Source organism: Heloderma suspectum, chromosome 16 (genome assembly GCF_057233095.1).
Source record: "Heloderma suspectum isolate Gila_16-S chromosome 16, 16-S_ref, whole genome shotgun sequence".
NCBI classification, from domain to species: domain Eukaryota; kingdom Metazoa; phylum Chordata; class Lepidosauria; order Squamata; family Helodermatidae; genus Heloderma; species Heloderma suspectum.
Window position 1 is genome coordinate 20,038,956 of NC_139473.1, and position 23,597 is coordinate 20,062,552.

General features: G+C 49.4%; 1 protein-coding gene across 5 annotated transcripts in view; it reads right to left on the reverse strand.

The window, feature by feature from the left end:
* Positions 1–17,919, reverse strand: part of LIG3 (DNA ligase 3) — a 40,237-nt gene extending 22,318 nt beyond the window's left edge. For 3 of the 5 annotated variants that reach the window (XR_014786147.1, XM_084822858.1, XM_084822856.1), the window contains exons 1-7: positions 17,847–17,919; positions 14,407–14,969; positions 12,710–12,853; positions 11,288–11,485; positions 9,987–10,138; positions 5,201–5,367; positions 2,356–2,433 (exon numbers count right to left, since the gene is read on the reverse strand). Coding sequence is in view for 4 of the 5 variants with exons in the window: in XM_084822858.1 (XP_084678984.1) it covers positions 2,356–2,433; positions 5,201–5,367; positions 9,987–10,138; positions 11,288–11,485; positions 12,710–12,853; positions 14,407–14,944 (1,277 nt within the window). In the remaining variant the exon portion in view is untranslated. Of the gene's footprint in view, positions 1–2,355; positions 2,434–5,200; positions 5,368–9,986; positions 10,139–11,287; positions 11,486–12,709; positions 12,854–14,406; positions 15,268–17,846 lie in introns of all 5 variants that reach the window. The other 2 variants (XM_084822860.1, XM_084822857.1) reach the window with 1 other exon arrangement.
* Positions 17,920–23,597: the final 5,678 nt, after the last annotated feature.

Genomic DNA, 23,597 nt, shown 5'->3' on the forward strand with positions numbered 1-23,597 from the left:
GGAAAGCGGGTGTAAGGAGACACGTGTTAAGAGGACGTCTGAACGTCAGAACCATGGGGGTCTGTCTAATTGGGAGAGGGTCCCAGAGGGTGGTCGCCACAGCACTAAATGCTCCACTGCAAGCCTGAGCCGAGCCTCCGGGGCATGTGGCGCCCTCGGAAGGGCCCCCTCTGATGACTGCAGAGATCAGGCAGGGACATAAGGGGGAGGCGCTCCTCACGGTAACCTGGTCCCAAGTTGCTGAGGGCGTTATACGTTAGCAACGCCTTAAATTTGGTGCAGGGGCTGACCGGCACCAGCACAGTGCTTTCAGCAAGGGTGCCACTTGCTGTTGGAAGGAGGCCCTAGTTGGCAGCTTTGCCCCTGCAGTCTGCACCAGCCACAGCTTCCAGACCAAGCCCAAAGGTAGTCCCACATAAAGCGCATTACCCTAATCCGATGCCTGCACTGTCCAGGAACGGCCACAGTTGGCATAGCAGCTGAAGCTGGTAAGAGGCTCTCCAAGCCATGGAGGCCACCTGGGCCTCAAGGGACGAAGTTGCCGTCCAACTCAGCTCGCAGGCATCCAGGTTGGTGAAAGACTGCCATGGAACCACCATGCCATTGACAGACCGCTCCCCTAATGGGTCGATCTAACTTCCTTTAAAAACATGTTGGCTATTCACCTTCACCACATCCTGTTGCAGGGTGTTCCAGAAACAAACAATGCACTGTGCAAAGAAAGCCCTGAATCTACTGCCCATCTACAGTGCTGCAGTATTTTTATTTATTTATTTACTTTCTTACAGGATTACATAATGCGCTGTAGCCAATAAAATTCCCCAGTGGTGGTGGTGGTGAAGAATCAACATACAGAAATAAAGCCTTTAAAATCAGAATGTTCCGATAAACCCATGGTTGCTAAGTCAGGGAATGGTTGTTTAAATAAAAAGGTCTTCAGCAGGTGCCCAAACTACAAAGATGTTGATGCCTGCCTGACATCAAGAGGCAGGGAGTTCCACAGAGAGGGAGCTGATACACTGTAGATGTGACTCCAAGTGGACTCCAAACAGACTGCTGGTCCATGTGGAACCATTCTTAGTGCCTCTAAGAATATTTATTTATTATTATTTTATTATTATTTATTATTAAATTTATTAATCGCCCATCTGGCTGGTCACCCAGCCACTCTGGGCGATGTACAACATACAATAAAACAGTTTAAAACAATAAAATTCTACCATAAAAACACTTTCTAGAATACCCTAACCCACCCCAAATGCCTGCCTGAACAACCACGTTTTTAATGCACGACGGAAGCTCATTAAAGAGGGGGCATGACGGAGTTCCCTAGGGAGGGAGTTCCACAGAGCGGGGGCCACCACAGAAAAGGCCCTCTCCCTCGTCCCCACCAGTCTAGCTGTCCTGGCTGATGGGACAGAAAGAAGGCCATCCGAGGCTGATCTTGTTAAGCGGCCTGTCTGGTGGTGCTGGAGGCGCTCCTTAAGATAGGCTGGGCCGGAACCATATAGGGTTTTAAAGGTCAAAACCAACACCGTGAATTTGGCCCGGAAAACAACTGGTAACCAGTGCAACTCCTTCAGCACTGGAGTGATGTGATCTCGCCGGCGGCTGCCTTTAATCAGCCAAGCCGCCGCGTTCTGTACCAGCTGCAGTTTCCGAACCGTCTTCAAGGGTAACCCCACGTAGAGCGCATTACAGTAGTCTAAACGAGAGGAGACCAGGGCATGTACTACCGATGGGAGCAGATGGTCGGGAAGGAAGGGGCGCAGCCGCCGTATCAGATGGAGTTGATACAGCGCTGTCCGGCTCACAGCTGACACCTGAGCCTCCATGCTGCTGGGATAAGTGTGGTGTATGTATAGACTGTTTAGTTGTTCAGATGTCTTAATAAATTAGCATGAGCTTTTGTGGATTATAACCGACTTCATCAGATGCTGTATGTGGAACTGGAGCCTTGGAGTCCGAAAAAACAGTTAAACAGGTATATATTTAGTTATTCTGTGCATTTTTCCATCTGTGGCTGTTCTGTGGCCTTCTCCCCCTAGTCTTTATAATCAGTTCTGGATCAGAGAGAAAATGGGACACATCTCTACCGTCTATTGTGGGCTGGTTTTAATTGCTCTTGTATGTAAATGGTTTTAATATTATGTTTTATATTGTGTTGTTAAGGTTTTAAAGTTTTGTAAACCACCCAGAGCTTGGCTCTTGGGCAGTCTAGAAATGTAATAAATCATCATCACCATCATAAAAGAAGCCTGGGACACATGTGGTCTCCGTATGCCTCCATCACAGCCTGTTTTCAGAGTTCAGCATTCTTTCTGGAAATGCTGCCCGCCCGCCCGCCAAACTTACACGTGCTTCGCGCCGGCATTCATTTTCAAATCGTGCTTGATCAACCTGACAATGCACTTCAAGTCGTTGCCAGTGCACCTGAAACAGAAGAGGCTGCTCAATCAGTGGATCGGGCCCTGAGCGGCTGCTTCCTGTGAGAATTAATATAACTGAAAAGGGCCCCAGCAACAACATTAAAAAAAAGTGACAGACCATGAGAGGTGAGCTTGGTGAATTGCAGCCTTGACCAACCTGGCAGTCAAACACTTCTGGAGAGCGCCAGGTTGGCAAAGACGGAATTGCGGGGTTTGTACTGTGGGAAAAAGAATTGCACAAGAAGCCAGGAGTAATGCCTCTGAAGCTTGGCCATAACTGTTGCACTCTCCTCCTCTTTTCATGGATAGCCCATGCTTTAGGATGCTGAAAAAAGATGCATTTATCACCTAGTTACAGGCAGCCAGTAACCTCATTGCTTCCCGATTTCAGCACCGCCAATGGCCAGGCTAGCTGGGGATAATGGGAGTTGTAGTCTATCACATTTGGAGGGTGCCAGGATGGTGACAGCTAGCCTAGAGGTTGTACACATCAGGGATCCACCCCCCACCTTTTGGGGTCGGTGGACACACTTGCAATTTCAAGAGGGTTTCTGGGCACTCTCACAAAATGGCTGCCATCATGGAGCGGGGGCTTGCCCACTCTTAAAGAGCCTGCCATGCCATGGTGGTCACGGCTGGTCACAAAACACTCTTTTAGAATCATAGAATAGTATGATTTTCCCAGAAGGCAAACTGGTGGGACTAAAAGAAAAGTAACCGACCCAAGGATTGAAGTACAAGGCAGAGGTGGGGGGCAGAGCTCCAAACACAAAACCTCTCTTTTCAACCCAAATAAAGATGGCCCTGGAGGGCAGCACTTTGCTTCGCAGCATGCCAGCTTCCCAGTTAAAAACAAAGTAATTTTAAAAGTTGTAAGAAATAAAGCAAAAATCAGGAGGGGTCTATGTTGGAGACTACAGCTGTACATTTTTGTCAGCGATCTCAAATCTAATCAGAAACAATGCCTCTTCTGTCATAGAATAGTAGTAGTAGGGTTGGAAGGGGCCTATCAGACCCTCGAGTCCCACCCCCTGCTCAGCGCAAGAATCCAAGTCAGAGCATCCTTGACAGATGGCTGTCCAGCTTCATCCTGAATGCCTCCAGTGTGGGAGAGCCCACTGCCTCCCTAGGGAATGGGTTCCATTGTTGTATTGCTCTGACAGACAGGACGTTTTTCCTGATGTTCAGCCGGAATCTGAGCCCATGATTCCGTGTCCTGCACTCTGGGATGATCGAGAAGAGATCCTGGCCTTCCTCCCTGTGACAGCCTTTCAAGTCCTTGAAGAGCGCTATCCTGTCTCCCCTCAGTCTTCTCTTCTCCAGGCTAAACATGCCCAGTCCTTTCAGTCTCTCCTCACAGGGCTTTGTTTCCAGTCCCCTGATAATCTTTCATTGCCAACAAGATGCATTAATCCCCCCCACCCCTACACACACCTTCAAAGTCTTATAATGAGGACCAAGTAACTTGGTTTTGTTAAACATGAAGATGGCACCCATATTAATGCTTTTGCCAGCCAATGAAGCACACACCAGATCAGGCAGCAGAATTGAAAGCAAAGTCTGGTGAGCATTTAGAAAGACGGGCACGCTGGCAATGCACGCTGAACAGAGGAATGCAGCAAGGCATATGGGTGATGTGTCCAAGAAGAGAACATGAGATAACTTAGCAAGGCTTTCATGCTAGATTACTTCAATGTGTCCCTGGTTGGGCTGCCCTTGAAGACTGTTCAGGAACACCAGCTGGTTCAGAATAGAGTGCTTCAATTAGTAATGGGGATGCACCCATCTAATCACATCACACCTGCATTATGGGCTTAACGGCCTCCCAGTGTGTTTCTGGGAACAATTTAAAGTGCTGAATTCTCCCGTATGAACCTACCCATAAAGCAAGATCTGACCTGGAGGTTCTCCTCCAGCCGTAAAGATGCTAAAGCTCAGAAAAACAAACAGAAAAGTTCAGGGGATGGGGTAACGGTTCCTATTTCTTCTTCCACTTTTCCCATTTAAAGATGGCTTATGAATTATGGTTTCTTTGGAAGCAGCTAATGATAGTTGCTGGTCCATATGTAACAGGAAGCTATGCCTCTCTGTTGCTTCCTGGTTTTCTTATCTGCTCATGCGAAGGGAGGAGTGATAAAGGCCTGTGGTTTATTAAACCACAATTGATAGCTTACCATGACGTGTGAATGCTGTTGCTATCTACAAGTGTGTGTGTGTGTGTGTGTATCCTGGCAGCATTCTAAATAAGGCATGCAAATGGAGCATGCTTATGCAAAATAAGCTGAGAACTTGTATCGACTCTATGTACTTTCAGCTCAGGATCTGGGCCTCTTATGGCAGGGAATAGGACCATCTGTGGCATCTGTAACTTTATTATTATTACTATTACAAAAGTATAGGTCACTTCCCCCCATGAGAAGCAGCCTTGACCTGACTTGCACACAAATCCATAATTAATGCAACAGAAAAAAACAAAGCCAACCATCAGCTACGATCAGCGTGGTAATACAAACAAGATCATAACAATCTAATCTAAAAAAAGACTACGAAAAGTGATAATCTGCAAGACATAAATCTCTCCCCCCCACAGCCTAAAATGAACACAACAAAAGTAACATACAACCATGGGGCCATGACTAACGTTCAAAAGCTTGGGAAAATAACGTCTTTGTCTGGTGCCAAAAAGATGACAGCATTGGCTTTGCGGAGTCTTTCCACACGTGCTCCCTCTCCCTCTCTCGTTTGTTCCCCATATGCCTCGCCCTCCCTACCTTTTTGCAACCTCCTGCAGCAGGCTTTGCTGGTCATCCTCTTTGGAGAGTTTGGACAGCTGCGTTAAGAACTCATCTACTTCCTGGATGGTCAAGAGGCTCTTGGCTGCAGGAGGGCAGGACCGGCTTTGCTCAAAGAAGATCCGCACTGTTTCAGAAACGTCACCCTGGCGCAATACAAAAAAATACGATAGGAGACAGATGCAAGGAACACTAGGATGCTTGCAGGAGGACACCGGTAAGAATTAACCTCCCTTTTGGCTTCATCTATAATAAAAGATTATAGCTTCAGCAAAGGAGATCGTTACCTTGTCGTGGGGCTGGAGCTTGAGCACCTCAATGACGTCATGAGCTAAACCGTGAAGGGACACCCAAGACGGGAACGTCATGGCAGAGAGGTCAGACTACATACGATCCCTGGGGAAGGAAACAGCAACCCACCCCAGTATTCTGGCCGTGAAAACTAAATGGATCAGTACAACCAGAGATATGTCGGTTCACCATCGGAAGATGGGACTCCCAGGTCGGAAGATGGTCAAAATGCTACTGGGGAGGAACAGAGGATAAGTTCAACTAGCCCCAGATGTGATGACGCAGCTAGCTCAAAGCCGAAAGGACGGCTAGCAGCCGATGGTGCTGGTGGCGAACGACGAATCCGATGTTCTAAAGATCAACACACCATAGGAACCTGGAATGTAAGATCTATGAGCCACGGCAAATTGGATGTGGTTATTGGGGAGATGTCAAGATTAAATATAGACATTTTGGGTGTCAGTGAACTGGAATGGGCCATTTCACATCAAATGACCACCAGATCTACTACTGTGGATAAGAGGACCACAGAAGAAATGGAGTAGCCTTCATAATTAATAATAAAGTGACTAAAGAAGTGCTTGGATACAATCCAAAAAATGACAGAATGATCTCAATTCGAATTCAGGGTAAGCCATTTAACATCACAGTGATCCAAATATACGCCCCAACCACCGATGCTGAAGAAGGAGATCAGTTCTATGAGGATCTGCAGCACCTCCTGGATAGTACGCCCAAAAAAGATGTTATTTTCATTACAGGAGACTGGAATGCTAAGGTGGGTAGTCAAACGACACCTGGAATTACAGGCAAGCATGGTCTGGGAGAACAAAATGAAGCGGGACATAGGCTGATAGAATTTTGCCAAGACAACTCACTGTGCATAACAAACACTCTCTTCCAACAACCTAAGAGACGACTTTATACATGGACTTCACCAGACGGTCAACACCGAAATCAGATTGACTACATCCTTTGTAGCCAAAGGTGGCGGACATCTATGCAGTCGGTAAAAACAAGACCTGGAGCTGATTGTAGTTCAGATCACAAACTTCTTATTGCACAATTTAGAATCAGACTAAAGAGAATAGGGAAGACCCACAGATCAGTCAGATATGAGCTCACTAATATTCCTAATGAATATGCAGTGGAGGTGAAGAATAGATTTAAGGGACTAGATTTAGTAGATAGGGTCCCGGAAGAACTATGGACAGAAGTTCGCAACATTGTTCAGGAGGCAGCAACAAAAAACGTCCCAAAGAAAAAGAAAACCAAGAAGGCAAGATGGCTGTCTGCTGAGACACTGGAAGCAGCCCAAGAAAGAAGGAAAGCAAAAGGCAACAGTGAGAGGGGGAGATATGCCTAATTAAATGCACAATTCCAGAGGTTAGCCAGAAGAGAGAAGGAATTATTTTTAAACAAGCAATGCGCGGAAGCAGAAGAAGATAATAGAATAGGAAGGACAAGAGACCTCTTCCAGAAAATTAGAAACATCGGAGGTAAATTCCAGGCAAAAATGGGTATGATCAAAAACAAAGATGGCGAGGACCTAACAGAAGCAGAAGAGATCAAGAAAAGGTGGCAAGAATATACGGAAGATCTGTATAGGAAGGAGAACAACATCGGGGATACATTTGACGGTGTGGTCAGTGAGCAAGAGCCAGACATCCTGAAGAGTGAGGTTGAATGGGCCTTAAGAAGCATTACTAATAACAAGGCAGCAGGAGATGACAGTATCCCAGCTGAACTGTTTAAAATCTTGCAAGATGATGCTGTCAAGGTGATGCATGCCGTATGCCAGCAAATTTGGAAAACACAAGAATGGCCAACAGATTGGAAAAAATCAATCTCTATTCCCATACCAAAAAAGGGAAGCACCAAAGAATGTTCAAATTATCAAACAGTGGCACTTATTTCACATGCCAGTAAGGTAATGCTCAAGATCTTGCAAGGTAGACTCCAGCAATTCATGGAATGAGAATTGCCAGATGTACAAGCTGGGTTTAGAAAAGGCAGAGGAACTAGAGACCAAATTGCCAATATCCGCTGGATAATGGAGAAAGCCAGGGAGTTTCAGAAAAACATCTATTTCTGTTTTATTGACTATTCTAAAGCCTTTGACTGTGTGGCAAATTGTGGCAAGTTCTTGGTGGTATGGGGATACCAAGTCATCTTGTCTGCCTCCTGAGGCATCTGTATAACGACCAAGTAGCAACAGTAAGAACAGACCATGGATCAACGGACTGGTTTAAGATTGGGAAAGGAGTACGGCAGGGTTGTATACTCTCACCCTACCTATTCAACCTGTACGCAGAACACATCATGCGACGCGCTGGGCTTGATGAAGCCAAGGCTGGAGTTAAAATCGCTGGAAGAAACATTAACAATCTCCGATATGCAGATGATACCACTTTGATGGCTGAAAGCGAGGAGGAGCTGAGGAACCTCATGACGAAGGTGAAAGAAGAAAGTGCAAAAGCTGGGTTGCAGTTCAACCTCAACAAAACCAAGATTATGGCAACCAGCGTGATTGATAACTGGCAAATAGAGGGAGAAAATGTGGAGGCAGTGACAGACTTTGTCTTTCTAGGCGCAAAGATTACTGCAGACGCTGACTGCAGCCAGGAAATCAGAAGACGTTTACTTCTTAGGAGGACAGCAATGACAAATTTTGATAAAATAGTAAAGAGCAGAGACATCACACTGACAACAAAGGTCCACATAGTGAAAGCAATGGTATTCCCCATAGCAACTTATGGCTGCGAGAGCTGGACCATAAGGAAGGCTGAGCGAAGGAAGATAGATGCTTTTGAACTGTGGTGCTGGAGGAAAATTCTGAGAGTGCCTTGGACTGCAAGAAGATCAAACCAGTCCATCCTCCAGGAAATCAAGCCAGACTGCTCACTGGAGGGAATGATATTAAAGGAAAAACTGAACTACTCTGGCCACATCATGAGAAGACAGGATACCCTGGAGAAGATGCTGATGCTAGGGAAAGTGGAAGGCAAAAGGAAGAGGGGCCGACCAAGGGCAAGATGGATGGATGATATTCTGGAGGTGACAGACTTGACCTTGGGGGAGCTGAGGGTGGCAACGGCCGACAGGAAGCTCTGGCGTGGGCTGGTCCATGAAGTCACGAAGAGTCGGAAGCGACTGACCGAATAAACAACTGTAATAAAAGAGGTCATGTATCTGTCTATCTGTCACTGCCATAGCACCAAGACTGTTAAGCCTAAACACCTGAACCTTGGCATGCATGGGTGTGCACCTTGGGGTTATTTTGTTTTTAAGATGCATTAATTAATTTTAATCTGTCTAACTGTGTCCCTGTACTGGAAGCCTGCACTAACATCTTTAGTCACTAGGTGGTAGTCCTTCCTATCCGGCACATAGCTTTGCAGCCCATACAGCTTGAAACCAGGGGAGATTAGTAGGCCAAGGGAGAGGTCTCCGCCTGCCTCCTCCTTGCCACTGTGGGGCAACCCCTGCTCAGAGGAATGGCGTAGAGAGAGTCCTCCCTTAAAGGGCTACAAGAGTACACCTGGTGGGAGCTGTGCCTAGGGGTGCCAGAGGGCATGGCTTCACTCAGAGAGGGCAGGCACAATGTGTCCAACTCTGACAGATGTGTAGATTTGCTTGCAGCCTTTGCTGTATCAATGTAAGGGCTACTCCCAACCCTTCAAAGCTGGGGCCATTTGCTAGTTTTGTCATACATAGGAGAGAGACGAGGTGAGTTTGAAACTGGGTCCCGCTTCAAAAAAGGCCATCAAGACACAAGCGAACAGACATGGCAGCGAGGCTGTCTTAATGGCAGTTGTTTATCTGCAGTAAGGTGAGGGGACCTTTTTTATTGCTTGTGAAACGGACTGAGCATTTCATGGAGGACAAGGTGGAGGTGCAGAGGTTAGAGGCAGTAAGCAAGCAAAGGAAACTTCCCAGAGTGTGTGCCAAGGGCTAAGAGAAGGGATATCTGTACTTTTAAAACGTGCCGTAAGCTACTTCAAGCATACAGGATAGGTTGCTTGTATAAATCAGGGGAGGCCAACCTTGGTGGGTGGGTGGGTGGGGGCTGCAGTGCTCCCTCCAAACCCGCTGTGGGCCATACCCCTCCTCCGCTGTCGGAAGTGGCCACGTGGCTGGATTCCCAGCGATTCTGCTGGGGCTGGAAAATAAGGCGCCCACTCTCTCTGTGTCCCCTTCACAACAGAATTGATGGGAATCTGGCAGGAGGGAACCTAGCGGGGGCCGCAACCCCCTTGGGGGGATAGTGGTTTACATGCGGTCTGGGTGTTGCCCACCCCTGGTATAAACAAGTACGTAGCAGCATGTAACTATATTAAAAGTGCAACCCTATGCATGATTAGACAGAAAAAAATCCAGCATGCTGGGAGTTGCAGGACCTCTTCCCTGTCTAAACATACATAGGACTGTGCCCTCATGCAATTAGCCAGCGATCCCACATCTGTTTACTAACCTGTTCCAGGTCCCGGACCATGTCTTCCTGGCTGCAGTTGAATATCCTACTAAAGAGCTTGACAATCTGCTTGTCATTCAAGTTATAGACACTCTTAATGACTCCTGGCAAGAGCAGCTTCACGGTCAAGTAGAGGTCCCCACAAAAGCCATCTGGAACAGGCAGAGACGTGCGTCATGTGTGAGTGGAGCGGGGCTAGCTTTTCCTCTGCAGGCTGCCAATCCCAGACTGTGCTCGCCTGTAAGAACGATGCCAGGCGAACGCAGGCTCGAACCGCCGCCACCTGCCCAGAGACCTCTGCCTGGGGGCCTTTAGGCGTGGGCAGACTTCAGCAACCGCAGGACCTACTTATATTGTTTTGTACTGGAACCTGAGAAGCACCAACTGGAGTTTTGTGCAAAAGACGTACGCTTAGAATCAAAGAATTCTGTGCCCAGGAATGTGTTTTCAGTACTAGAACTGAATGGGGCTCATAGTTCCTCCATGGAAAAATCCATGGTTAGCCCAGATTTCTTCCTTTCAGCAGTATAATTTAGGGCAGAAGTGTTTTTACTGCTGCTACGACTGGGAGTCAGAAATCCTTCCTAGTCTACCAGAAATCACCCAGAGATCACCCAGTAGATCCAGATGTCCCTTCTGCCCACCCCGGGTTTAGAAGATAAAGCTGAGTATTCAGAAGCATATTTTATTCTGAAAGCTTGTGTCAATGAGCCCCAAAACACCAGATGCTGTACAACAAGTTAAGTTAGAAGGAAGAGGAATGAACTGTGTTCGACCTGCCTCCATCTGGTAATACATTGATATCATTTGCTCTTTTAAGATTGCCCTCTGCTTTGAAACAAATGCCTCCAAATTGTTATTTTTGTTATGAAGGGTGCAATCATATGCATGTCTAGACAGAAAAAAAGGTCCTACAACCCTATGCATGTCTAGGCAGAAAAAAGTCCTACACCTCTATGCATGTTCAGACAGAAAAAAGCCCTACACCTCTATGTATGTTTAGACAGAAAAAAGTCCTACAACCCTATGCATGTCTAGACAGGAAAAAGCCGTACAACTCCCAGCAGGCATATGATTGTGCTTAGGCATATAGGCCATCCTGAGAGTCTTCCCCAACCTGGTGCCTTCCAGATGTGTTGGGCTACAATGGCCATGATGGCTGGGGATGATGGGAAATGTAGTCTAGCATTTCTGGAGGGTAGCAGATGTGTTTGATCTGGTTGGGGAAGATTGGGCTAAGCTCCCAGGGCAATAGGCACAATATAATAATTTTAAAAAGAGGGAGAGAAAAGAGATTGCACCTCCACTGCTTCCCTTCTGCAGAAAGTCCTGGATAATCTGGGTTTTGACGTTGTAACTGGGCTTGTCGGCCACCATAGCACAGAGCTTCCTGAATTCCCGCAGCAAACAGTCCTTGTGCTTCGGGTTGCTCTTCTCGGCGGACAAGCTCGGCTTGTGGGAATAGCTGGGGGCCGTGTCTTCTGAACTGCCCGGCTTTGCTGTACAGACAAGACACTGTCGGTGGAAGATGCCACTGACTATAGCATAATCCGTGGCTTTTTTCCTCCACCCCACGCTTTTATTTGTGCTTCCAGCCCAACCTGGTGCCCTCCAGATGTTTTGTACTACAACTCCCCATCTGGAGGGCCCCAGACTGGGAAGGTAAAGCCCCCCCACCCCCGTCTTCCCCAGCCCTCCTGCCCAAGGTTATTTTACTGTACATGTCAAGAAGAATATATGGGGCTTTCTAAGGATTTCCACCGCCCCTCCACATCCCTTAAAAATATAGCTCACAAAGAAAGCAGACAGATCAATAGGAAGGACCATATGGGAAGGGCCGTAGCTCAGTGGTAGAGCACATATGTTTTGCATGCCAGGTTCAATCCCCAGCATCTCCAGGTAGGGCTGGAAAAACTCCTGCTTGAACCCCTGGAGAGCTGCTGCCGCCAGTCAGTGTTGACAATACTGGGCTAGATGGACCAAGGGTCAGACTCAGGATAAGGCAGCTTCCGATGTTCCTATCCTGGGTTCAAGAGAGAGACAGAATGTGATTTGCTGCCATAGGACACAGTAATGCAGCCTTCCTCAACCTGGTGCCCTCCAGATGTTTTAGACTATAATTACCAGCATTCCTGACTGTTGGCCGTGCTGTCTGAGGCTGATGGGAGCTGAAGTCCGAAACTTCTGGAGAGCACAAGGTTTGGGAAGGCTGTAGTAACAGATGCTGGCTTTGATAGCGTTTAAAAAGGGGGATTAGACAGACAGATTGATGGAGGCGATCTAGCAAAGGTTATCATCTACAGTATTTAAATGGATCCTCCATGTACAGAGACAGTCTATCGCTGAATACAAGGTGCTGGGATGTAATTCCTCTCCTCCCAGACATTTGGTAGCATATGATAGGTTTTTAATCAGGTCATGGGATATTGTTTGGAAGCGTGCATGTACATGTGTCTGCTCCGTTTATATGTCTGTAGCTGAACCTTTTTTATATTATGCATGGTACTGTATTTCTAAGGTTTTTTATCTTTGTGAACCGCCCAGAGAGCTTTGGCTATTAGGCAACATCAAAATGTAATAAAGAAATGAAACAGAGCAGGAGGCGTGTTGCCTTCACATCCCGCCCACAGCTTGCTTAAGATGGGTCCCCCCACCCATTACTACTTCTGAGCTGAAATGCCGCCAACGCATCACAAGCAAAAGGCCTTCTGTTGCTCACGCACCTGTAAAACCTGAAAATTTCTTTGGTGACGGATCAGAAGCAGCTCCGGGAATCTTCTTGGGAGAAGTTATTTGCCCACTGGGAGAAAGCTTTGCCTGGACAACAGCCTTTTTCTTTGGCGTGCTCGCACCTTTGGAAGTAGTGTCTAGGAAGAAGAATCACATGGTCAGGACTTAAAAGCTTCAGCATTTTTAGGTAGGGGGCACATTTGGGATTTTGATGGAGTGTTACGAGTGCTCTCACAAAATGGTTGTTGCCATGGGGGCGGTTTGCCCATTCACAAAATGGCGGCCACGGTGAGCATGGCCAGTCACAAAGGACTCATTTTCCAGAAGGCAAACTGGTGAGACGAGCTCAGTACAAGGCAAAGGTCTGGGCTCCAAAACACAAAACCACTCTGCTGAACCCAAGTAAAGATGGGAGTGGAGGGCAGGACTTTGTTCTGCAGCATGCTAGTCTCCCAGTTAATTTTTTTTTAATTAAAAAAATCTTACAAAATAAAATAAAAATCAGGAGGGACAGGGAAGCCAGTGGGTGCAAAGAGAGCTGATCGGGCATTCTATCGGCAAAAGAACGGAAGCAAAGATGGTTAATATCAGTGGAATTTTGCAAATGTAGAATCTGGGATGATGCATTAGTGTTTAAGCTGACATATTTCGAATACCTTTGAAAAAAAGGAAAAGCAGGCTTAACAAGAGATATTTGCTGCATTCAGACATCTCACCCCTGATGATCCAAGCTAGGGCTTGGATGGAGGATCAGGAATGAGCAATCCCTCTCAGATGCTCCCTCTTCTCTCACATTCCTTAGGGGGCAACCCTTTGGGGATAGCAGGCCACCTCTGAACTCAGAGGCAACCAACTATCCAATGCAGGGCAAGTGGAGGGTGCAGGGGAATCTTCTCCTCCGCACTCTGGCCACCCTGCATTTGTGGCTAGACGATCAGTATCGCCTAACTGGAGTGGCTCAGAGCTGGGGGGGGGGAGGCGGCCAGATGGTGCATGAGAAGCGTCATAACGGTGCTTCCTCCAACCCTGCCCCCAGGAACACCCCCTTTCCCCCTATTTCACACTGCTCTTCCGAGCATGGAGCGGGAGACAAACTGCACCGCCTATAAGGTGGTGGGGGAGGGGGCAGGGAGGCGGTTTTCTGGGAACCAGTCTCCAACGTCGGTCCCCAAAAGCCAAAAAATCCCATGGCTGCCTAGCAGCCACAGGATTGCACCCTTAGACTTCCCGCTTTATTATTTTTGTCCTTTGCCACCATGCCCCACTTGGTGAGCTCTGAGTGATCCTTCCAACTCAGGATTGAAAACCCATAGGATGCTGCAAGTGTTCAGAGCACTTTGCGACTTCACAACAGCCGTGCACAGCAGGCCAGTACTTCAACCTGCAAACAGTGCTTTGGGCAGGATAGTCAACCAGGCCTCTAACTGCAGTTCGATCCAATTTTAGCCCTGTGCAGCTGGGATGGCAGAAGCTGACTTCCCAGTCCCCTCCTCCCCACGGCAGGCAATCCACGCCCCCTGAAAATCCTACATGGAGAGTTGGGGGACCCTGCTGAATGCGGTGAGATGTCGTGGGAAGGGGGGGGGGCTTTCTAAAAGTCGGGTGGAGGTACCCTTATGTGCAAAGAAAACAGATCCCAGATCCAACCCCACCTAAATGCCGTGATTGCCCACCCCGCCGCATAGCTCACCCAAGATGTGCTGGTTTATCAGCTCCTTCTCAGCATCTTGCAGCTCCTCCCAGCCCTCCAGGTCAGTGATGTCCTCAATCTTCTTTGTCGTGGCCCGCGCCCTCTCCAGCTTCTCGAACATGCACTTGATGTGGTACCATTCCTTCATGTCCCCGCCGGACTCCGTGAACGGGTTGGGCACGACCTTGCCGATACGTACCATCCCCTTGAGGATCTTCTCTTTGCACTTCTTGCAGCCGGCTGTGCCGCGCTTGGCATAGTCCACGCAATACCGCTGCTCCGCCATCCCGGAGGCTGGGCACAGGGGCTTGAGAAGCGAGATGCGCAAAGGTGCTGGAAAAGCAAAGCCACTGGCCCACGGCCAGCGTTGCTGGCCAGCCAAAGGCAGGGGAGCGTTTTCCCACAGCCACGGGCGCCCGTGGAAGGCACCAGCCTTTGGGGAGCAGAGGAGGATGGGGCGAGCTTGAGCGATCGATTTCTCACTTCTGCCGAGGGCCCTGGCTCTCTGAAGGAGACGTGCCTTGAGAAGACAATGCATGCAGCTTTCCGAGCTCAATTCGACGCTGTGCAAGAGAGGCGAGAGCAAATGGGGGAAGAGCTCAGGTCCAGAGGGAGAGCAGTATTAGTCCGTTGCATCAACCACAAGAAAGTGGAGGTGACAGCCCAAAACAACTACCGTGGAGGGAAACATGGCGTGTAGGGGATATTATTCCATCAGAATCAGGAGGAAAGCAGGGGCAGTATTTGAGAACTGGCACGTTGTTGATAGCGTCGGTCTAAGACTGGGGACAGTGAGGTTCATACCCATCTGTTCACTCATGAAGCACCTTGGTCGAGCCGTTAGGTCTCAGCTTAACCTCCCTTGCAGGGTTGTTGTGTGCAGAAAATATTGAGTGGGGAGAAGAGCCAAATGTATTTTTATTCACTTATTTAGAGTGCAATCCTATGCATGTTCAGACAGGAAAAAGTCCTAAAACTCCCAGCATGGCTGGCTGGGGAATGCTGGGAATTGTAGGGCTTGTTTCGAACTAAATATACATGGGATTGAGCCCTTAAGGTATTTCTATACAGGCTTTCTGAAAAACACCACAGTGGTGTACCAAGAACACACCAGCACCAACCTGAGCTCCTTGGGGCATGAGCAGGATTTTAAAAAAGTAATAAGCAAATGGATGATCATAATAACAACGGAAATTCGGCATGGCCCATTCACTCACTCTTCCTTTGAACCCCACCACCAACAGCCTCGCCCACTTGGAAACAGCATTTTTAGCCTTTCAGTTTGAAAAATATAGTGCACGTTAAGATCTTTGCACTGCTGCTGGCTTCTACGCTGCTTTTTTAAACTTTGGTTTTATGGCGCTGCTTTAAACACAAAGTTTTTATATCACGTTTTACTGGGTTATATTTTACTCTGATTACTATATACTATGTTTATATTAGGCGTCACTAACTGTACTCTACAGTCTGAAGTTTGGCTCTGTGAGCCGCTCAGAGAGCTTCAGCTAACAGGAAGTATGAGCACATAATAAAAATGAATAAAATAATCCTCAATAATAATAAATAATAGTATTACTTCTTACATTATAAGATGATAACGATGATGATAATAACCAACCCAGAAATACCTGTGGGTTTACCCATCTACTGCCCCGCTCGGCTCACACACACACAGCTCCCCCCGCCTTGCCCCGTGCAACCCAGTCTCTAGCTCAGCATTCCCAAACCTGATGCCCTCTCGCTCTGTTGGACTACAACTCCCACAATCCTGGCTGGATTATAATCCATAATATAATACAACAATAATCCACAATATGCTGTCTGGGGGATTATGGGTGCTGTAGTCCAAGCCTGCAAGAGGGCCCTGGCTGGGGACGATGGGAGCGGTGGTCCAAGCCCACGAGGGGGCCCAGCTGGGGGGGCGCTGGCTGGGGACGATGGGAGCGGTGGTCCAAGCCCACGAGGGGGCCCAGCTGGGGGGGGGGGCGCTGGCTGGGGACGAAGGGAGCGGTGGTCCAAGCCCGCGAGGGGGCCCAGCTTGGGGGGCGCTGGCTGGGGACGATGGGAGCGGTGGTCCAAGCCTGCGAGGGGGCCCAGCTTGGGGGGGGCGCTGGCTGGGGACGATGGGAGCGGTGGTCCAAGCCCGCGAGGGGGCCCAGCTTGGGGGGGGCGCTGGCTGGGGACGATGGGAGCGGTGGTCCAAGCCCGCGAGGGGTCCAGCGGGGGGGCGTTGGCTGGGGACGATGGGAGCGGTGGTCCAAGCCCGCGAGGGGGCCCAGCTTGGGGGGGCGCTGGCTGGGGACGATGGGAGCGGTGGTCCAAGCCCGCGAGGGGGCCCAGCTTGGGGGGGCGCTGGCTGGGGACGATGGGAGCGGTGGTCCAAGCCCGTGAGGGGGCCCAGCTGGGGGCGCTGGCTGGGGACGATGGGAGCGGTGGTCCAAGCCCGCGAGGGGGCCCAGCTTGGGGGGGCGCTGGCTGGGGACGATGGGAGCGGTGGTCCAAGCCCGCGAGGGGGCGCTGGCTGGGGACGATGGGAGCGGTGGTCCAAGCCCGCGAGGGGGCCCAGCTTGGGGGGGCGCTGGCTGGGGACGATGGGAGCGGTGGTCCAAGCCCGTGAGGGGGCCCAGCTGGGGGTGCTGGCTGGGGACGATGGGAGCGGTGGTCCAAGCCCGCGAGGGGGCCCAGCTGGGGGGCGCTGGCTGGGGACGATGGGAGCGGTGGTCCAAGCCCGTGAGGGGGCCCAGCTGGGGGCGCTGGCTGGGGACGATGGGAGCGGTGGTCCAAGCCCGCGAGGGGGCCCAGCTTGGGGGGGCGCTGGCTGGGGACGATGGGAGCGGTGGTCCAAGCCCGTGAGGGGGCCCAGCTGGGGGCGCTGGCTGGGGACGATGGGAGCGGTGGTGCAAGCCCGCGAGGGGGCGCTGGCTGGGGACGATGGGAGCGGTGGTGCAAGCCCGCGAGGGGGCGCTGGCTGGGGACGATGGGAGCGGTGGTCCAAGCCCGCGAGGGGGCCCAGCTGGGGGGCGCTGGCTGGGGACGATGGGAGCGGTGGTCCAAGCCCGCGAGGGGGCGCTGGCTGGGGACGATGGGAGCGGTGGTCCAAGCCCGCGAGGGGGCCCAGCTTGGGGGGGCGCTGGCTGGGGACGATGGGAGCGGTGGTCCAAGCCCGTGAGGGGGCCCAGCTGGGGGCGCTGGCTGGGGACGATGGGAGCGGTGGTGCAAGCCCGCGAGGGGGCGCTGGCTGGGGACGATGGGAGCGGTGGTGCAAGCCCGCGAGGGGGCGCTGGCTGGGGACGATGGGAGCGGTGGTCCAAGACCGCGAGGGGGCCCAGCTGGGGGGCGCTGGCTGGGGATCTCCTCAGACCGCGCCGCAGGGAGGCGGCGGCCCGCTCCGGACGCCCGGCCCGCGTCCTCGGCGCGGCGCGGCGCGGCCCGGCGCCTACCTCTGCTGCGCGCCTCCCGCGGCCGCCGCGGCGCCCCTTTGAGTCCGGGCAGGCCCTCGCGCGCGCTGCGCATGCGCAGGGCCCGGCGGCGTCCCCCGCGCGCCTCGCTCGCCGCCCCGCCCCGCCCCGCCCCGCCCCGCCCCGCCCGCGCGGACGGCGAGGAAGCGCGGCAGTTCCCGGCGTCCCTCGCCCGGCGCGGCTGGCGGGGAACGCCGGGAGTTGCAGGGCTTCGCCTGTCCGGACGCGCGGGGGGGGCGCCCCGCAGGGGTGGGGGTGGGGGTGGGGGTGGGGGTGGGGGTGGGGGTGGGGGGGGCCCCTTCATCCCCTTCTCAGGGAGAGCGACCCTGCGAGTTCTGTATTGCATCTAACGACGCAGACGGAGCGGTGCCTTGAAATGTGCAGCACGTAACATGAAAATGTAACTTGAAATATAACCTAAGCATATAGCTTAAAAAAGCATGGCACGGGAAGGAAGCGCACACAGCTGTTCGCCGTCTGGGGGAGAACTAAAAATAAACGGGGGTGGGAGGCGGGAAGAGCCTGGTCCCGCCTGCAGAACAAGCCATTGCTAAAAGGAATAAATTATGGCGTATAAAGCTTTATATCCCGCTTTATAGCCACTAAGAAACTCTCCCAGTGGCTTGCAGACCACCCTTGGAATAAAACACGCAAATGGGTGCTGTTCCAGTACAATTCTCTCTCTCTCTCGCTGCACACTTACCTGGGAGCAAGCCCCAGTGAGGTCAATGGGACTCCTCCTGAGTAGACATGCATAGTTCCCGAGCTTGTAAAACGGCACGGAAGCCTCCCCGGCTACAAGCGCCGTTCTCAAGCTCGTTCAGGCTCGGAAGAGATTTGCTGGGGGAAGCCCTTCCTTGTCTGAATGAGCGGCTAAGCCGCAAAGAACGACCTAGCGAAGTGCGCCAAATGCTTGTGTCTTGAAATGCTATACTCCGCCCCACCCGTGAGGAAAACTGCCGGCGCTCAGTTTCTAAAATGAAAGGTGCTGGAGAAGCCATCTCCGTAGCCCTAGATTTCTTGCATGCGGTCATTATTACTCGGAATTTTAGTGGCGATGGAAAAGAAGTTCTGTACATGCACAGCAGCTCTTTTTACATCCCAAGAAAAATGCCTCGAACTGCCTCCCATAAGGCCTCTCGGGGGCTACCTCTCTTCTGTCAAATCCCCCCTCCTCCCGCACCCCCAAACCCCACCTTTCCTATGCACCCTTTGGCACAACCCCTTGGATTAGCAAAATAACTCGGCCTATGTGCGTGTCACCGAAATATTCGCAGCATGTATGTGAATGGTGCTATTAATATTAATATGAATTAATATTAATATAATGGATATTAATAACATTAATATTAATAGATAAGCATTTATGGTCCAGCAATCACTGTGGATGGAAGGGATGCTCTGACTTCGATTCCTGCATTGAGCAGGGGGTTGGACTCGATGGCCTTGTAGGCCCCTTCCGACCCTACTATTCTATGATTCCATAAACATGCATAGGATCGTAGGACCTTTTTCTGTCTAAACCTGCATAGGGTTGTAGGACTTTTTGTCTAAACATGCATAGGCTTGTAGGACTTTTTTCTCACTAAACGTGCATAGGCTTATAGGAGTTTTTTTTCTCACTAAACATGCCTAGGGTTGTATGACTTCTTTCTGTCTAAACATGCCTAAGATTGTAGGACTTTTTCCTCACTAACTATGCATTGGGTTGTAGGACTTTTTCTCACTAAACATGCATTGGAATGTAGGACCTTTTCTGTCTAAACATGCATGGGATTGAAGGACCTTTTTTCTGTCTAAACCTGCATAGGGTTGTAGGTCTTCTTTCTGTCTAAACATGCATAGGCTTGTAGGACTTTTTTCCTCACTAAATGTGCATAGGCTTATAGGAGTACAGTACAAATCTTTATTATTTAAAGCCAAAGGCCATCACCATTTCAAGTTAAAATAACAATTAAAATACATGAATAAGAGTTGTTGTTGTTGTTCAGTTGTTCAGTCGTGTCCGACTCTTCGTGACCCCATGGACCATAGCACGCCAGGCCTTCCTGTCCTGTGCTCTCTCCTGGAGCGTGCTCAAGTCCATATTCATTGCATCGGTGATGCTATCTAGCCATCTCATCCTCTGCCGTCCCCTTCTCCTTTTGCCTTCAGTCTTTCCCAAAATCAGGGTCTTTTCCAGAGAGTTTTCTCTTCGCATTAGGTGGCCAAAATATTTGAGCTTCAGCTTCAGTATCTGTCCTTCCAATGAGCACTCAGGGTTGATTTCCTTTAGTATGGACGGGTTTGACGGGTTCCTTGCAGTCCAGGGGACTCGTAAGAGTCTTCTCCAGCACCACAGTTCGAAGGCATCAATCCTTCGGCGCTCAGCCTTCCTTAGAGTCCAGCTCTCACAGCCATACGTTACTACTGGGAAAACCATAGCTTTGATTATGCGGACCTTTGTCGGCAAGGTGATGTCTCTGCTTCTTACTATGCTGTCTAGGTTTGCCATAGCTTTCCTCCCAAGGCACAAGTGTCTTTTAATTAATTAATTAATTAATTAATTAATAAAAGACCGAAAAGAAAAGAAGAAAAAAACCCAGATAAAATACATTCCAGTAAGAATATAAAGGAAGAGAATTAAAATATTTATAATAAAACAAGAAAATGACACTTCCCCCCAGGACAATACCATAGGCACAAGGCTTCCCCTAAGACTGGCTGGCAAGAGCAGTTAAATGCCTTGCCCTCCGCTTCCTGGCAGCACAAACAAATTTGGCAACTTGTAGCGTAATATAATCATCATTACCTGCCAGCAAAGAGCAAACCTGTTCCATAGGGGATCTATTTTCCAAAGAATTAAGAGCATACTGGAGGAATTTGGGGACTCATAGGGGGGGCAACGAAGGAGATAGTGATCAATATCCTCAACCTCACCGGTCTCATATATATGAAGTCGTAGATGGGATACGACTTTTAAAATCTTCCATCCAGGAAAGCGGAGGTCATGCTCTGTACTCTCAGGGCTGTAAATGATTTTCTGAGGGGTGTAACAGTGAGCAGGGTAAAGCAGCGCTCCAGCCATACGTTGTTTTATACAGGGGATACCAGGTGGAGTACGACATATTGGAGATGGAATGTAGATCTCGACGTTGTGCATATAGGGAAATTCTTTCCTTGTAGAGCTGTTTTACTCTGTCAGTGTTAGAAGAGGGTAAAACCTCTGTACTAATCTCATAGTTATATAAAATGTGTTTTACAGATTTTACCCAAGGATTTTGTGTTGATGTTTGCAGTTGTTCTTAAAGACACTGTTTAGGTAAGCGGGAGTCATGCCTGCACGATGCCTTCAGCCAGTACAGAGCAAATGCAGCATGCCCCTGTGCTTCAATAGAGAGCATCCCTGTCTCTGGCCGCAATATGGGGGCTGGTGTAGCTTGGGGGACAGCTAGAAGGGATCCCATGAAGGAGTTCTGCACCACCTCTAGGATACAAACATTTGTCTATCCCCAGGTCTCCGCACCATATAGCGACTGGGGCAATATCTTCCTCAGAAATATCCCAATTGCTGGTGTAACCAGGCTTCCCCCTTGAGATTTAAAGAAACGCATCAGAGAATAAATGGAGTGGGAGGTCTTCCACTTAGCAGCCTCCAAGTGGCATTTCCATGAAAGAAGAGCATTAAACCCAAGTCCTAGATTTTTAAAACTGTGCTGTTGGTCAATGGGTTTATTACCCAGTTTCCATCTTTGTATTTCTATTTCCAAAAACTACCACTTTAGTTTTGGAGTGATTATTAGATCTTCATTTATAGAATCATAGAATCGTAGAATAGTAGGGCTGGAAGGGGCCTACAAGGCCATCGAGTCCAACCCCCTGCTCAAGGCAGGAATCCAAGTCAGAGCATCCCTGGCAGGTGGCTGTCCAGCCTCGTCTTGAACGCCTCCAGGGTGGGAGAGCCCACCGCCTCCCTAGGGAATTGGTTCCATTGTCATACTGCTCTAACAGTCAGGAAGTTTTTCCTGATGTCCAGCCGGAACCTGGCTTCCTGTAACTTGAGCCCATTCTTCCGAGTCCTGCAATCTGGGATGATCAAGAAGAGATCCTGGCCTTCTTCTCTGTGACAACCTTTCAAGGACTTGAAGAGTGCTATCCTATCTCCCCTCAGTCTTCTCTTCTCAAGGCTAAACATGCCCAGTTCTTTCAGTCTCTCTTCATAGGGCTTTGTTTCCAGTCCCCTGATCATCCTTGTTGCCCTCCGCTGAACCCTCTCCAGCTTGTCTGCATCCTTCTTAAAGTGTGGTGCCCAGAACTGGACACAGTACTCCAGATGAGTCCTAACCAGTGCTGAGTAGAGGGGAACTAGTACTTCCCGGGATTTGGAAGCTATGCTTCTATTAATGCAGCCCAAAATAGCATTGGCCTTTTTTGCAGCCACATCCCATTGTTGGCTCATATTGAGTTTGTGATCGACAATAATTCCAAGATCCTTCTCGCTTGTAGTGTGGTTGAGCCACGTATCCCCCATCTTGTAACTGTGCATTTGGTTTCTTTTTCCTAGGTGCAGAACTTGGCATTTATCCCTATTAAATGTCATTCTGTTGTTTTCTGCCCAGCGCTCCAGCCTATCAAGATCACTTTGAATTTTGTTTCTGTCTTCCACAGTATTAGCTATCCCACCCAATTTTGTGTCATCTGCAGATCTGATCAGCATTCCCTGCACCTCCTCCTCCAAGTCATTAATAAAAATATTGAAGAGCCCTGGGCCCAGGACTGAGCCCTGCGGTACCCCACTCGTTACCTCTCCCCAGTTGGAGAAGGTCCCATTGAGAAGCACTCTTGAGTCCCATTCTGTAGCCAACTGTGGATCCACCGGATCGTTGTTTCCTCTAGCCCACTTCGAGCTAGTTTGCTCATCAGGAGATCACGGGGCACTTTGTCGAAAGCTTTGCTGAAGTCGAGGTATATGATGTCTACAGCATTCCCACGGTCTACAAGGGAGGTGACTTGATCAAAAAATGAGATCAGATTTGTCTGGCAGGACTTATTTTTGACAAATACATGTTGGCTTCGAGTAATCATGGCACTGTTTTCAATTTGTACAGAACTTGTTCAGTTCAGTCAATAGTCTCTGCATTCCAATTAGTGTAGTTGAACAAATGACAATGTCACAGGAGGTCTGAGAGTTTTACATCCAGAATTGGGGCAGGAAAGAATTCCAAGCCGCTCTGTTCTTGAATGACGTTGTTTATATAAAAATTGAGCAGGAAGGGAGCCAAAAGGCAGCCCTGGCGTACGCCTCTTTCGGTCAAGATGTTTTCTGAAGCAGGCCGTTTGCCCCAAGTCTGACCCTGAGAGAGGTATTAGAGTGGAGTGTTTTAATTAAATAATAATTAACTATTTAATTAAATTAAATATTAATTTAATATTAATATTAAATATTAATATTTAAATAATTAAATATTAACTTTCTGTCAATATTTGTGGTAGATAACTTTTCCCATAGGCGCCTTCTGTCGATAAGATCAAAAGCTGAGCTGAAGTCCACAAAAACGGCAAATAGTTCTTCTCTACCACGTTGAGAGTATTTTTGAATAAGACGGTAAAGAACAGAACATTGGTCTATTGTGGACTTTCCCTTTCTGAATCCTGCCTGTTGTTCAGCAGTGATTGAGTTTTCAACAGCCCAAGACTCTAGACTGCGTAATAGATATTGGGTGTATAATTTCGAGATGATACTTAGCAGACTAA